The sequence below is a fragment of the Erinaceus europaeus genome, chromosome 3, assembly GCF_950295315.1.
Source record: "Erinaceus europaeus chromosome 3, mEriEur2.1, whole genome shotgun sequence".
Classification (NCBI taxonomy): Eukaryota; Metazoa; Chordata; class Mammalia; order Eulipotyphla; family Erinaceidae; genus Erinaceus; species Erinaceus europaeus.
Window position 1 is genome coordinate 32,707,492 of NC_080164.1, and position 14,607 is coordinate 32,722,098.

Genomic DNA, 14,607 nt, shown 5'->3' on the forward strand with positions numbered 1-14,607 from the left:
CACCATTTGTGTTGGCACCCTTGTTGAAAATCAACTGACTATAAGCTAAGGGTTTATTTCTGGTCTCTTAACTTTATTCCATTGATAAAAACATCTATCCTTATATGATACTATTGATTGTTAAAGCTTTGTGGTAAAGTTTTGTAATGAGGAAGTGAATCTTTTCACTTTGTTCTTCTTTTTTTTGTGTGTGTGCTACTTTGGGCCCCTTGCGTTTCCATATGAACTTTAGAATCAGCCTGTTAATTTGTGCAAAAATGGTAGTGAGAATTTTCCTTAATCTACAGATCAGCTTGGAGAGTTCTACCATCTCAACAATATCGTTGGTCAATTACTGAATGTAGGCTGCCTAGTAATGAGTTTTTAAACCTTGCAATAAATAAGGGACAACTCCAAAATAAAGGAAGGAAAAAAAAAAAGACTTTACTTGAGCAATCAATAACATGCTTAGACATTCCATTATTTAACTGACAACAGAGTTTGAGTAAGCAGACCCCCTCAATTGGGAAAACGACCTCACTTTCCACAGAGAGGTCACACTGCATTCATGCTTCTGGACAAGTAGAGCAAACAACTCATTCATTGAATAAAGGTCATTGGGTTTTGACAAGATAGAGACCATCCATGTGAGCCGCGACTTAGGGTCCACAATCTTCAGGACTGGGGGGGGGGTGTGGGAGGGTGATGCTGCATATACTAGAGAAACACAGGTTTACTTATAACAACAGCAGTTTCTCTGAACTGCATAAAATCTTCTTTTTTTTGGGGGGGGGGTCAGGCGGTAGCGCAGCAGGTTACGCCAAGAACCGGCGTAAGGGTGCCAGTTCGAGCCCCCGGCTCCCCACCTGCAGGGGGGTCGCTTCATAAGCAGTGAAGCAGGTCTGCAGGTGTCTATCTTTCTTTCTCCCTCCTCTCCCCATTTCTCTGTCCTATCCAACAACGACATTAATAACAACAACAATAATAAGTTCACATTCTCAGTTCACATTTTCACATTTTCAGTTCACATTCTCTCAAAAGGGTGGCTTTAAATGCTGCTGGAAATAAATGCAGTGGAGGGAAAATGAAGAAACACTGCTCACCTATATAAATCTGTGTGAAAGACTTAAAATAAACCTGCCAAAAGAATAAACTACATAACCCAGAAATATGTCTATTGATCTGGGGAGGAAAACAAATCTTTGCACAAAATGAGTGGTGAAGTCATGAGACAACACTGCTAATAGCATTCATGTTAAGCATATTAATCAGAACCCTTTGTAGGTCTGAGGAACAGGATAAAGGACATTCTTCAGAATCAGAACCTAGGCCAGAAGTTAAGAAGGAGTAAATTACTGTTTTATTCATTTCTTTACTAGGTTTTTTTCTAAACCAACTAAAACATACAGGTAAATCTGGAACTAAATTACCATGCAAAAATTTAAATTTGTAAGTAAGAGGAATGCAAACCTGATTTACAATATTGAACCTGCTTTACAATTATTTCAGCATCTTCAACACAACTCAACAAAATGGTCTTTCTCTACATACCGATTTATGTAGGTTCCATACAATACCTGATCAAGTGAGTTTAGCCCTTTTACATGAACTAGATCTTAATTTAATGGAATCTAATCCAAGGGAAGAGTTTTATTTTCTGAGAGAAGAATTTAACACTGGCCAGGGAGGTTCATGCTGCCTGATTCTCAGAGATTTTCTGCGTGCTCTGTAATTCCCTAGAAGACCAATGATAACATACATCTTCACTGAGTAAGCCCCCTGAGGCATGGAGACTATCTGTATGTCTGGAGCATGTAGGTTAAATAGCCATCTATGGACCTTTAGTAGGCTCTCACAAATTCTATCAATATCCACACATGCTCTGTCTTGTGACATCCAGACATATTCTAAGATCCCAGGCACCGTGCATGACCTTAAGTTTTGTATGGCCTTATGAGGTCATTGGGTTTTGACAAGATAGAGACCATCCATGTGAGCCGCGACTTAGGGTCCACAATCTTCAGGACTGGGGGGGGGGTGTGGGAGGGTGATGCTGCATATACTAGAGAAACACAGGTTTACTTATAACAACAGCAGTTTCTCTGAACTGCATAAAATCTTCTTTTTTTTGGGGGGGGGGTCAGGCGGTAGCGCAGCAGGTTACGCCAAGAACCGGCGTAAGGGTGCCAGTTCGAGCCCCCGGCTCCCCACCTGCAGGGGGGTCGCTTCATAAGCAGTGAAGCAGGTCTGCAGGTGTCTATCTTTCTTTCTCCCTCCTCTCCCCATTTCTCTGTCCTATCCAACAACGACATTAATAACAACAACAATAATAATAACCACAACAACGTTAAACAACAAGGGCAACACAAAGGGGAAAAAATCTTGGTGCTTGGTGCTGGCACTACGAATCCACTGCTTCTGGCAGACATTTTTTCCCATTTTTATTTGACAGGAAAGAGAGAAATAGAGAGGGGTGGGGAGATAGAGAGGAGAGATAAAGATACCTGCAGACCTACTTTACTGCTTGTGAAGCATCCCCCCCTGCAGGTGGGGAGCCGAGGGCTTGAACCTGGATCCTTGCATGGGTCCCTGCACTTAGTACTATGTGCATTTAACTGGGTGCGCCACTGCCCAGCACCCTGCATAAAGTCTTTTACACACTCTCTGTCCATCTCTCAGAAAGTCTGCATTCAGACAGTTCTTGTGATGAATGAAATGCTCAAAGCATCACTCTCAAGGGAGGTCTGTCATGTTCAACTCATTCACCATCTTCCCAAGGAATGAAAGACATATATACCCACAATGACACAATTAGAAACTGGAGACTCTGCTAGCACTAAGCCATGCTCCAAGTACTGTGTTTTCACTGGTATTCTTATTATTATTTTAAGATCTGACATAGGGTATTAAAGTTACATATAGACGGAAGAGAACAGACTTGTAGAAGCACAGACCAGGGTTCAAATTCTGGCTTCTACACTACTCAGTATGCTCAAGCATGTAAATGTGATTACTGGTCACATTTGTAAGGTGCCAGGAAAAATCCTGAAAAGTGAAATAAGGTGGGAACGTCCTCACAACAAAAAACAGAATCCCAGCATAGAGAGGATGGGCAGGTGGAAAAGCACAGATGGAAGTATGGCAGTTGGAAGTGGGTGAGGACTGGGGTAGACCTAACAGGTCTGGCTTAAGAGCAAGGAGATTAGTCTGGAATGGGGTATAACAGTTTCTAAGTCAGAGTAGGGCAGAGGGCAAAAGTGGAAGCCAGAGTCAAGAAGACTAGGCACCAGATGACAAGCCAATGGAGGCAAGTCAAATGGGGAGTAAACCTATCAAAGGCGACACCATCAACACTCACTACTGTTCAAGCACCAAGAGGTGTTTTTTTAATTCACTGCTGGGTTATCAGCATCTAGGAACTTGGTATTTGTTGAATGATAACCTAGTTATCATTTATGAAACATGGTGTTAAAAATATTTTACAGAAGTGAGCCCTTAACTCTCTGGGTATTGTCATTACTGTTTTACAGAAGAGAACAAGGCAAGAAGGAGTCAAGGGACTTGCTCAAAGTCATTCTGGGAGGAAGTGGAAGATTTGGGAGTTAGGTCTGTGCTCTTCTGTTCTGCTGACAGGCAAGCATCCTCTCTCTCAGGCATCCTACTTTCTCTCCCAGGCAAGCTTTCCATCCTACTCAGAGGTGGTCCCCTGCTGGAACTCTATTAGTTCAGAATTATTTTTAAACTCTCATTACTGATACATACCTGCCTATTCCACATTGGGTTGTCACTATTCTTGGGGCTGACCTCCATCAGAACTCAACACACTACATACCATCATCACTTTTCTGTCCTTATCCCAAATTGTGAACCCCCTGGGTGGTGAGAACTAATTCTGATGTTTGTGCCATGCTTGGTTTAGAGTATCTGCTGAGAAAATCGTGGTTAGATGTATGATCAAGGAGCCATCTTTCCTGGGGGTGGGGGTGGGGTGGAGGTGGGAGAGACGCTGGTATCAGGCCACCCAGGAACTTGGCATAGACAGGGAGGTGTACAGGGAACTCTGATTACAGCTAGTGTTAGGCATGATAAGATATGCAAACCCAGAGTAGGAAAGCCAGAGCCAGAAGAAAATGATGACTCAGGGATCTCTGCTCCATTAACAGTCCATACTACTCAATCATTAGACAAGGAGACTTTACAAACAGAAAGAAACGCTGGCAAAAAGGAACCAACCACACTTAAGTTCTCTAAAGTGCATAAAAGAATCACTGCAGTTTCAGCACTTAGATATATCAAGATCATCTCCTAAAGTCTGAGCCCCTCCCCACCCCCCAACCCCATCAGTTTAAGCTCGAATTTCCTTCCTTCCTTTCCTTTTTTTTTTTAAATTTATTTATTTGATAGAACAGAGAGATATTGAGAGGGAGGGAATACAGAAAGGGAGAGAGACACCTGCAGCATTGTTTCACCACTCGTGAAGCTTTCCCCCTGCAGGTGGGGGCTGGGGGCTTGGACCTGAGTCCTTATGCATGGTAACACATGAATTTAACTAGGTGCGCTACCGCCCACCCCCAAGCCTGGATTTTCAACATCAAACAGTAGAAAGCTGGCACACCTCAACAGTCAGGCTTGGTAGAGAATTCTCCAGCACTACAGTGCTATCTGTCCTAGCAGAACTCCACTGAGATAGGATGAGGAAGGCAAGACAAGGTAAGGCAGAAAGGGAGACCGCCTGTGCGATATTACAGGGTTTTAGTTTTGTAGAAGCAGTCTTTTTATAAGCACCAAAAGCAGAGTGCATCATTGTTTTTCAAGCCTGAACATTTTCATAATAAAACAATATAAACATTTAACAGTGGCACGCTCTTGACAGAGAACAGAAAATACGAAGAAAAGAAGAAAATACGAATGTGGGTGATTCAAAGTGTAAGGGGCTAGGATCACAATGGCAATGTCTCCTTTCAAAAGTCTAGTACAGGAAGCCAGGTGGTGGCGCACCCAGTTAAGTGCACATGGTACTAAGTGCAAGGACCTGCACAAGGACCTGGGTTCAAGCCCCTGGCAAGGGGATTCTTTATAAGTAGTGAAGCAGGTCTGTAGGTGTCTCTTTTCCTCTCTCAATTTTCTCTGTCCTCTTCAACAAAATGGGGAAAAATGGCCACCAGGAGCAGTGGATTCACAGTGCTGACACAGAGCCCCAGCAATAACCCTGAAGAAAAGAAGAAAAAAGTGTAACCACATAGCGACAAAAGGAAGTAGCCCAAAGTGCATTTCTTCAGCTAGATGGAATGACGGATGCTTGAGATCTAAAGGAAAGAGAATGGCGGCTACCAAGCAGCAGTGTAATTTCATTGGGGGCACACTGTCTAATTTCTATGAACTATATAGTTATGCAGTTGGAATTTTTTTTAACACTGAATAAAACCCATCAACACTTAAAGTTTTTTAACTCACAGAAGGAATCCAAAATGAGAATTAGAGCTCACACACAAAACTGCCCAAATGTTCAATTTTTGTGGTAAATGAGACACAAAATAGAATCCCATTCTAAAATGCATACTTATGGCGCTTGTTACTTATAACTGTGTTCACCTTGTGTCCAGCTTATGAAATGTCACCACCAAAAAGCAATGTGTGATAAACAGAAAACGCAACACAATCACACCCAGGAGACTGGTAAGTTCAATCTGTGGACATAAAGCTCAGGGGAGCAAAAAAGAAGGTTCATTTGACTGCTCTGTGCAGTCTGGGGCAGATGGGCTGGTCAACAACAATGAAGAAAAAAAAATGCTCACAAAAATAAACCATAAAAAACTTCTGGTCTGTGCTGGTAAATTTCTTAGGCTTTTCTGCAAAACAATAAATAGCCAGTCTGTTTTCCCACACTTCCTAGTTCTGCACAGCCAACACAAACACGGCCTTTCCACTGGCCACCAAGAGCAACTGAAATCTAGCATCTGCGCTCCTTCACTTTAAACCTGAGCTTTGCCTCACCAATTTGATCCTCCCCCTCAGACAATGTATTCAAGGGCTGGTTGCCTTACTGGCATGCTGGTGGCTCAGGCACCTAGCACTATTTCTTCTAGTTAAAACTGGGACACTTTTTTTTTCATAACCTCCATAAGCTCTTTTTATTTGCTTAATTAATTAATTTTAATATTTATTTATTTATTCCCTTTTGTTGCCCTAGTTGTTTTATTAGTGTAGTTATTATTGTTGTTGTCATTGTTGGATAGGCCAGAGAGAAATGGAGAGAGGAGGGGAAGAAAGAGAGGAGGAAAGAAAGACAGACACCTACAGACCTGCTTCACCGCATGTGAAGCAACTCCCCTGTAGGTGGGGAGCCGGGGTCTCGAACCAGGATCCTCATGCCAGTCCTTGCGCTTTGCGCCATGTGCGCTTAACCCACTGCGCTACCACCCGACTCCCGTATATAATTAATTATTTTTCTTTTAAAAAAACTTATCCTTTATCCTACTTTACTCTATGCTTAGGACATGTCAAAGCATCAGGACCTATGTCTGTTTCACTGGGAAAAGGTCACCATGTTGTGGGTAAGTTCTAGAACTGACACATAGCTCAGTCTGTTCATTCTTCAGTGAGCTAGCCCATGTTTACTGAGAGCCTATGGAGAGAGCAATATTATATGACGTGATGGTGGGAAAGGTCATGCTTATAGTAAATGCTCTTGGTATAGGTGATGGGAGAGCATTCTCAGATCTAAGAGAGAAAAAGCATCTATGCAAGTGAAGACATAGTGAACAACCCATGAGGAAAGGGTGGGAGGATAGCATACTGGTGGTGTAAAGTGACTTTCATGCTGGAGGCTCTAAAGCTGCAGGTTCAGCCATCCACACCACTAGATCAGAGTTAAGCAGGGCTCTAAGGGGAGAGAAAAAAAGAAGCAAGTGGAATCCAGTTATGCAATGAGTGAGAAGGGAGCAGTTTCATTTTCACAAAGAAACAACTGTAGAAGCTAAACTGTAAACTTGGAAAATTTCCATTTCACTAATATTTGCACATTCCAATTCTTTAGCTTTTCATAAACCCGCTAGTATTGAAAAAGGAAGAATTATCCCTGTAGATCTGAGCTCACATTCTGTGGTCATGAGTACGAATGTTCCAAGCTGCCCCAATATCAGGACCCATCTTCCTCAGGTAGAACATAGAGTATGTTGTCCATCCTCCCTTCAGAGGATGGAACATTCTCTAACATTGTTGGTCCATGTTGAGGGCAAGGTCCTATGGGGGCCCACAAAGAGGTCAACTGTGTTGTTCCTGACAGAGATGACTGGTAACAATGGAGGCATCTATTCAAGGTTTAGGCCCATCATGTCTGTTGGGGAATCTTAGGACTCCCCGATTAGGGCCTCAGCTGATGGGGTGGCCTGATAGTGACTAAAGAGTCATCGTTAAAGTATGCCAATCTCTTGCCCTTATTCAGTTTTTGCAGTCCTTGCTTTGATAAGCTTAGCTTTGGAGTGAGTGAGGGATGTGTAATAGGAAGTAGATGAGGAAGGTATCTAAGTCTAAGTAGACACTATTTCATTATGAACTTGATACTGACTCACTGCAGACTATTGTGTACTTTTGCTTTCAGGTATATATTTTGCCTTATTATGTATACATGTGAACACATGCCGTATCTCATGGGACCTGGTCTATATTCTTGCCTTTAGGTTCATGATTAGTCAACAATTTGTTCTGCATCATAGCTTAACTGTTTTTTAGCCGCCAGGTTCCAGAAGATAACATGACGACAACCCGACCTCCTTGGGCAGAGGACCCCACTATGTGTATTGGAGCCCTGCCTCCCCAGATCCCTGCCCCACTAGGGAAAGAGAGAGATAGGCTGGGAGTATGGACTGAACTGCCAACGCCCATGTTCAGCAGAGAAGCAGTTATAGAAGCCAGACCTTCCACCTTCTGTACCCCACAATGATCCTGGGTCCATACTCCCAGAGGGATAAAGAATAGGGAAGCCATCAAGGGGATTGGATATGGAGCTCTAGGAGTGGGCAATGTGTGGAAATGTACCCCTCCTATCCCATGGTTTTGTCAATGTTTCCATTTTATAAAGAAATAAATAAAAAGAAAGTCAGGAAAAAAAAGAAAAAGGAAGAATTAAAGTAAAAAGATGCTACTAGTCACTAATACATACATGGAAATAAGCATGCAACATTCTCCAGTTTATTAAAGTACTGAACTACTTACTCTCCTAGACTTCGGTCACAAAAGGTAAATGCATTTGGAAGAAAAACAACATATATTCAGTTATAGTAGAGGAACTTTAAACAAAATAGAGCAGACCAAACTGTCAACAGTGAATTTTATATTCTGCTTTATATTATCTATTTATTCATTTATTGAGAGGTACTAGGACTTAAAATATGCAGAATTCCATTGCTCATGGGCAGATTATATTCATTCTAATCTCAGAAACAGAAATGAAGGGGGCGTGGTTTAGGAGAGAGGAAGACTGCAATGGTTCTCTACCAGCCAAAGACGGCGGAGTGGTGCGAAGCTTCTGTTTACTGTCAGGGCTCAAACTTGCAGCTTTGTGTATGATAAAGTACTCATCCTACCAGGCAAACTATCTCCTGACTGTCTATAAAGTAGTTTAAAATGATTTATCTAAAACCTACGTGCTGAACTTCTAGACACATCCCTTCATTGGCAAGGAAGTGGATATATGTCAAAAACTCATATTGTAACATTCACATGTAACAAAATTATCATCAAATTCCCCCTAAATAGACTGATAAACACTTTAAAAGTGAGCACACAAAGCACAAATTATCACTGCTAATGTGTTAGCATGCACAGACGCTTGTATGAAATAAGAGAGACTAAGGTTTTCTGCCCATGAGAAAGTAATCAGATTAAAGTCAAGCTCCTTCCATTTTAGAGAAAACAGTCTCAGGACTGGCAAACTTGGATGGTCACTTATTATGTGCTGATGCCCAGATGGGCAGATTCCTCATAAATCAGGGCAGGTAAGCCACAGACTTCCAGGTAGAAAATCAATGGCATAAATCAGGAGGGTCTATGTAACAGAGATATTAAGAGCTATTCATCTAGCATGGAGCAGAGCAGCCAAGTTTGACATGCTGCCATTATGGCCATGTGCACAGTAAATACTTCCCCCATGAAATGAACATATTTTAAAAGATGGCCTTGTAAAACTAAACTTAAAGACCACAAAAAATATTTTAGCGTTGCTCGACACAGTCTCAGAGCAAACTGCGAGTGCCTGGAAAACCTGAAATTCGCATTCCCGAGTCTCTGAGACAGAAGTAGCAAGCTGCAATCTTTCTTTCAAAATTAAATCCTCTCACCTCTTTCTGTTCCACCTGTAATGCTGATTTCAGAATATCTCGAAGCTGCATAAGTTGTCTTCTTTCTTCATCCTGGGCCTGTTTGATCTTTGAAAGACAAAACCAAAATCAGGTTTCAGTCATCTGTCCCCTTTTACCAGTTTATCCACTTCTCTTCCTTCACCCTTCCCTTCTGGTAACCACAGTTTTGTTCTTATAGTCTAAGAGCTTGTTTTGGGTTGGCTTGTTCATTGGTTTGTACTATATACAGACGATGATTTATTAGGCTATATAACCAAAATCTCTATGATGTTATAACCTTTTGTTGCTTCAATCAAAAGAGAGGGAGAGGATTTGGGTACAGTGAAATGCCAGAGTTCAATACAAGAGGGAATTTTCACATAAATGTAACCAACGACCCCTCATTTGTTAAACTTCCTCTACCCAAGATAGGACAGGAGGGAAAGTCCATGGTCTTTGTGGCACTGTAAGGCTGTTAAGTTTCTGGTGAACTAGCATGCTAACACAAGATTATACACAGAAGCAATTCAATAAAAGTTTTGCTGCAGAAGAACTGTTTCAATATGAATGTGTGAGGAAAGTTAGCTTACTGTGTGAAGATCAGTTGAAAGGGTTTCAATGGAAGGCTTGAGGCTTTCAACTGCTTTCAATCCATCCTGGAAGAAACTAGGAGGAAGAAAAAAATTGTGTTTGCTCAGACAAGAGAAAACAATGACACTCAAAACTACAAGGAAATAGAAAAGTTGTTGTAATAAGTCTAAGTATTTGTTCTTTTTCTTGAACAATAAAAAATGCTATATAAGCTTCACAGGCGGTGAAGCAGGTCTGCAGGTGTCTATCTTTCTCTCCTCCTCTCTGTCTTCCCCTCCTCTCTCTATTTCTCTCTGTCCTATCCAACAACAACAACAATAAAACAACAAGGGCAACAAAAGGGAATAAATAAATAAAATAAATATTAAAAAAAATGCTATATAAAATTTCGGTTTGTAAGGAAAATAAAAACTCTATTGACAAGGAAGAGTGTGAGGCTTAGGAGGACATGGGGAACAAACATGAAGACATGTTTTTTCCTGGACGGGCAATAGATAGCTAAATGGAAAAGAGAAAGAACGTGGGGAAAACCAAGCAAGCTTGATACATATCAATGGTGGTGGTTCTTCTGTAGAGAAGGGCAACAGAGTTGGGGAATTTGAGACCAAAAACCAAAAGAAACCTTTATTTATTTATTTTTAAGTTCTTAATTCAATGCCTGTGAATTAATTTATAACAGATTCAGGAAATATTAACAGAACAGAAGGTAGACAAGCATTACTGTTACAGTAGGCTGATGCTCAGCAGTGTCTTGAAGTGTTCTGTATAACTAACCTTTAAGAGGGATAAAGAAGACTTCCTAGTGAATTAAGTCCAAAGCTTATGATAAGACCTGTTATGCCAATATAATTTATCTCCTGCCTATGTTCCCAAGCTTCAATCCACACCAGAAATTCCCCCCTTCATATGCTAGATTCCAAACACACCACTGTCTCTATTCCTCTAAGTCCATCAAGTCTTTCCTCCCTCAGACCACTTACACATGCATTTTCTTCCCTCTAGAGTTCTTGCAACACATCTTCTGTTTTGCTCATCTGATTCCTAATTCTTTTAAAGATTTTATTTGTTTGTTTGTTTATTTATTTATTGTCTACAGGATTATCACTGGGGCTCGGTGCCTGCACTCCAAATCTACTGCTCCTGGCAGCTAGCTTTTTCCCTTTTGTTGTCCTTGTTGTTGTTGTTATTATTATTGTTATTGCTGTTGAGAGGAAGACAGAGGGGGAAGTGAAAGACAGACACCTGCAGACCTGCTTCACCACTTGTGAAGTGACTCCTCTGAAGGTGGGGAGTCGGGGGCTCGAACTGGGACCCTTATGTTGGTCCTTGCGCTTTGCGCCATGTGCGCTTAACCCGCTATGCTACTATCAGACCCCCATTCTTTTTTTTTTTTTCTCAATCATTTTTAGAGAGGAAGAATTAATAGTTTACAGTGCAGTCACTGACACACGGGTACACTTTCTTATCTCCCTGTTTAAGCTCTCTGCAGGGGGTCGGGCGATGGTGCAGTGGGTTAAGCGCACGTGGCGCAAAGCACAGGGACCTGCGTTAAGAATCCCGGTTCGAGCCCTTGGCTCCCCCCCCACCTGCAGGAGAGTCGCTTTACAGGCGGTGAAGCAGGTCTGTAGGTGTCTATCTTTCTTTCCCCCTCTCTGTCTTCCCCTCCTCTCTCCATTTCTCTGTCCTATCCAACAACGAACAACATCAACGATGGTAATAATAATAACCACAATGAGGCTACATACAACAAGGGCAACAAAAGGGGGGGGGGGGAATGGCCTCCAGGAGTGGTGGATTCATGGTGCAGGCACCGAGCCCAGCAATAACCCTGGAGGAAAAAGAAAAAGAAAAAAAAAGAAAGCTCTCTGCAGAACACTCTCACCCACAACCTAACTCCTTTGACATCGCCAGACAGCAGGACCATTCCTCTCTTCAGCCCCTCCTTCCCCGTGATCACGTGCCAGAGCCCTCTTCTTTGGAGCAAAACACCATGACCAGCCCAAGTTTTAATTTGTGTTCTCCCTCCCTTTCCCTACTTATGAAGACCTGCCTATAAGTGAGGTTATTTGATATCTGTCCTTCTCGTCTTGACCCATATCACATTAACATGATGTCCATCCAAGATGTGGCAATGGTGTTCAACAATTTGTTTGGCTTTGTATGTTAACTCTCTTGCTGATCAGCCACCAGGTTCCGGATGCCAGTGAGATGCTGACCAGACTTCCCTGGACAGACGACCCCATCAATGTGTACTAGAGCTCCACTTCCCCAGAGCCCCACCCTACTAGGGAGAGAGAGACAGACTGGGAGTATGGATCGACCAGTCAACGCCCATGTTCAGCAGGGAAGCAATTACAGAAGCCAGACCTTCCACCCTCTGCAACCCACAACGACCCTGGATCCATACTCCCAGAGATAGAGAATGGGAAGGCTATGGGGGGGGGGGGGTTGGGATGTGGAGATCGGGTTATGGAAATTGTGCAGAATTGTACCCCTCTTATTCTATGGTTTTGTTAATGTCTTCTTTCTTAAATAAAAAAAAAAAAGATGTGGCAATGGACATGACTTCATCATTCTGAACAGCTGAGTGGCATTCATTCTTTTAAGTTAAGCACCACTCTAGTGAGATGTCTCATGATTCTTGATTTTATTTTATTTGTTTATTTATTTTTATTTTGTCTCCAGGGTTATTGCTGGGGCTCAGTGCCTCCATTACAAATCCACTGCTCCTGGAGGCCATTTTTCCCATTTTGTTGCCCTTACTATTATCCTTGTTGTTGTTATTATTATTGTCACTGCTGTTGTCGTTGTATAGGACAGAGAGAAATTGAGAAAGGAGGGGAGACAGAGGAGGGGAGAGAAAGACAGACATTTGCAGACCTGCTTTACCACTTGTGAAGTGACCCTCTGCAGGTGAGGAGCTGGGGGCTCGACCCGTGATCCTTATGCTGGTCCTTGTGCTTCTCACCATGTGCACTTATCCCACTGCGCTACTGCCCAACCCCCATGATTCTTGTTTTTAAAAGAGCTCTCCCTGCTCTATTCTCTCAATTGCTATATTCTATCAGTCTTGCTTCAAAACATGTACCACAATAGCCACCATGCATTCATCAGTATGATTACTTGAAAAGTAATTACCCTGTCATATCTGAAGTTCTAGGACGATAAGGACATCAAATTCACAAAGCCTAGCACATTTCCTGCACACAGTATTTGCGCAATGAAAAAAATTAAGGAAGGAAGGAGTCTCCTACTTCAGCCGGTTTACTGGATTCCAAGGAGACTTCAAAAAGTGATCGGTGCTTTACATGTGCTTACATGAAGTGATATTTACTTCTTTTAAATTCAACAACAGTCCTGCGGAACTTCCCATGTCAAATATGTAAGAAACAGGAGGGGTGCAAAAACAATGCATGACACTTAACACAGTAATTCCAAAGAGGAAGGAAGGGAGAAACATATACACAGGATATGGTTACAAACCACTACTACCTACTAGGAATTACAGAAGCTAAGCTATAGAGAAGAATTTTCTTATTTTAATTTTTCTTTCTAAAACTATTTATTTATTTATTTTGCCTCCAGGGTTATTGCTGGGGCTCGGTGCCTGCACTACGATTCCACTGCTCCTGAAGGTCATTTTCCCCTTTTTGTTGGCCTTGTTGTTGTGCTTGTAGTTATTGTTGTCATAGCTGTTGTTGTTGGATAGGACAGAGAGAAATGGAGAGAGATGGGGGAAGACAGAGAGGGGGAGAGAAAGATAGACACCCGCAGACCTGCTTCACTGCTTGTGAAGCGACCCCCTGCAGGTGGGGAACTGGGGGCTTGAACCGGGATCCTTACGCAGGTCCTTGTGCTTGGTGCAACATGGGCTTAACCTGCTGCGCTACCGCCTGACTCCCCCACTTAATTTCTTTAGAATATAAAATATACTTCTAGTACAGCAGTTATGCTATAATCTCTCCACATGTCTATTTCTAATCTTAGGGTAAAATGTTAAGTTACTAGCGTCTCTGAGCCTTCTACTTCTCAAACAATGGCCTGCATGTAGCAGACAAAACTTTTAAACTGAAAAGGAAACTTAGAACAGAGTTGCTGGAATGAGAAACTGAGCTTCTCCCATTTGTCATGAACTCCTCTGGGTACTTAATGCTTTGCTCCAGTTACATTCACTCGTTTTGCATCTATTTCCTTAATCACTTCAAAATTCTTGTGAAATAGGAGAAAAAGGGGTAGGGAGAGTAGGAAAGGGAGGGAGGAAGAAAAGGTAGAGAAGAGTTAAGTGAATACACTGGAATAAGGAGTAGGGGAAATATCACAATATCAACAGGAAATGTTCCTGCTCCTGGGAAAAAGGAATACGTGCCTAGCAACTGTGCCCAAGGCGAGGAAGCCCAGGGAGGCCCAGTGCTGAGAGGTGTTACTCATCAGACACCTTTCCAGCATGACACACAACAGTGCAATTTCACCACCCTCAGGGTAGGAGGGGGCGAGGGGAGAGACAGAGAGAGAGAGACCATAGATCTGAAGCTCACCCTGATGCTTTGGAAAGTCTGTGTGGTGCTTCTTGGACTTGAACTTGGGCTATATACATGGCAAGGCAAACATCCTAATTAATGAGCTCTCTCTTTCTTCTTTTTTTTCTTTTAAAGACTTTCATCCCAGCTTCAATCTTTTTAAATTTTTTTTAAAAAAAATT

At 42.2% G+C, this 14,607-nt stretch overlaps 1 protein-coding gene across 3 annotated transcripts in view; it reads right to left on the reverse strand.

Annotated features, from left to right (window-relative positions):
- ASAP2 (ArfGAP with SH3 domain, ankyrin repeat and PH domain 2) overlaps nucleotides 1-14,607 on the reverse strand; it is a 216,069-nt gene that overhangs the window by 71,597 nt on the left and 129,865 nt on the right. For all 3 annotated transcript variants that reach the window (XM_060187002.1, XM_060187003.1, XM_060187001.1), the window contains 2 exons: nucleotides 9,908-9,983; nucleotides 9,318-9,404 (listed from right to left, as the gene is read on the reverse strand). In XM_060187002.1, coding sequence (XP_060042985.1) covers nucleotides 9,318-9,404; nucleotides 9,908-9,983 — 163 coding nt within the window. The remainder of the gene's footprint in view (nucleotides 1-9,317; nucleotides 9,405-9,907; nucleotides 9,984-14,607) is intronic.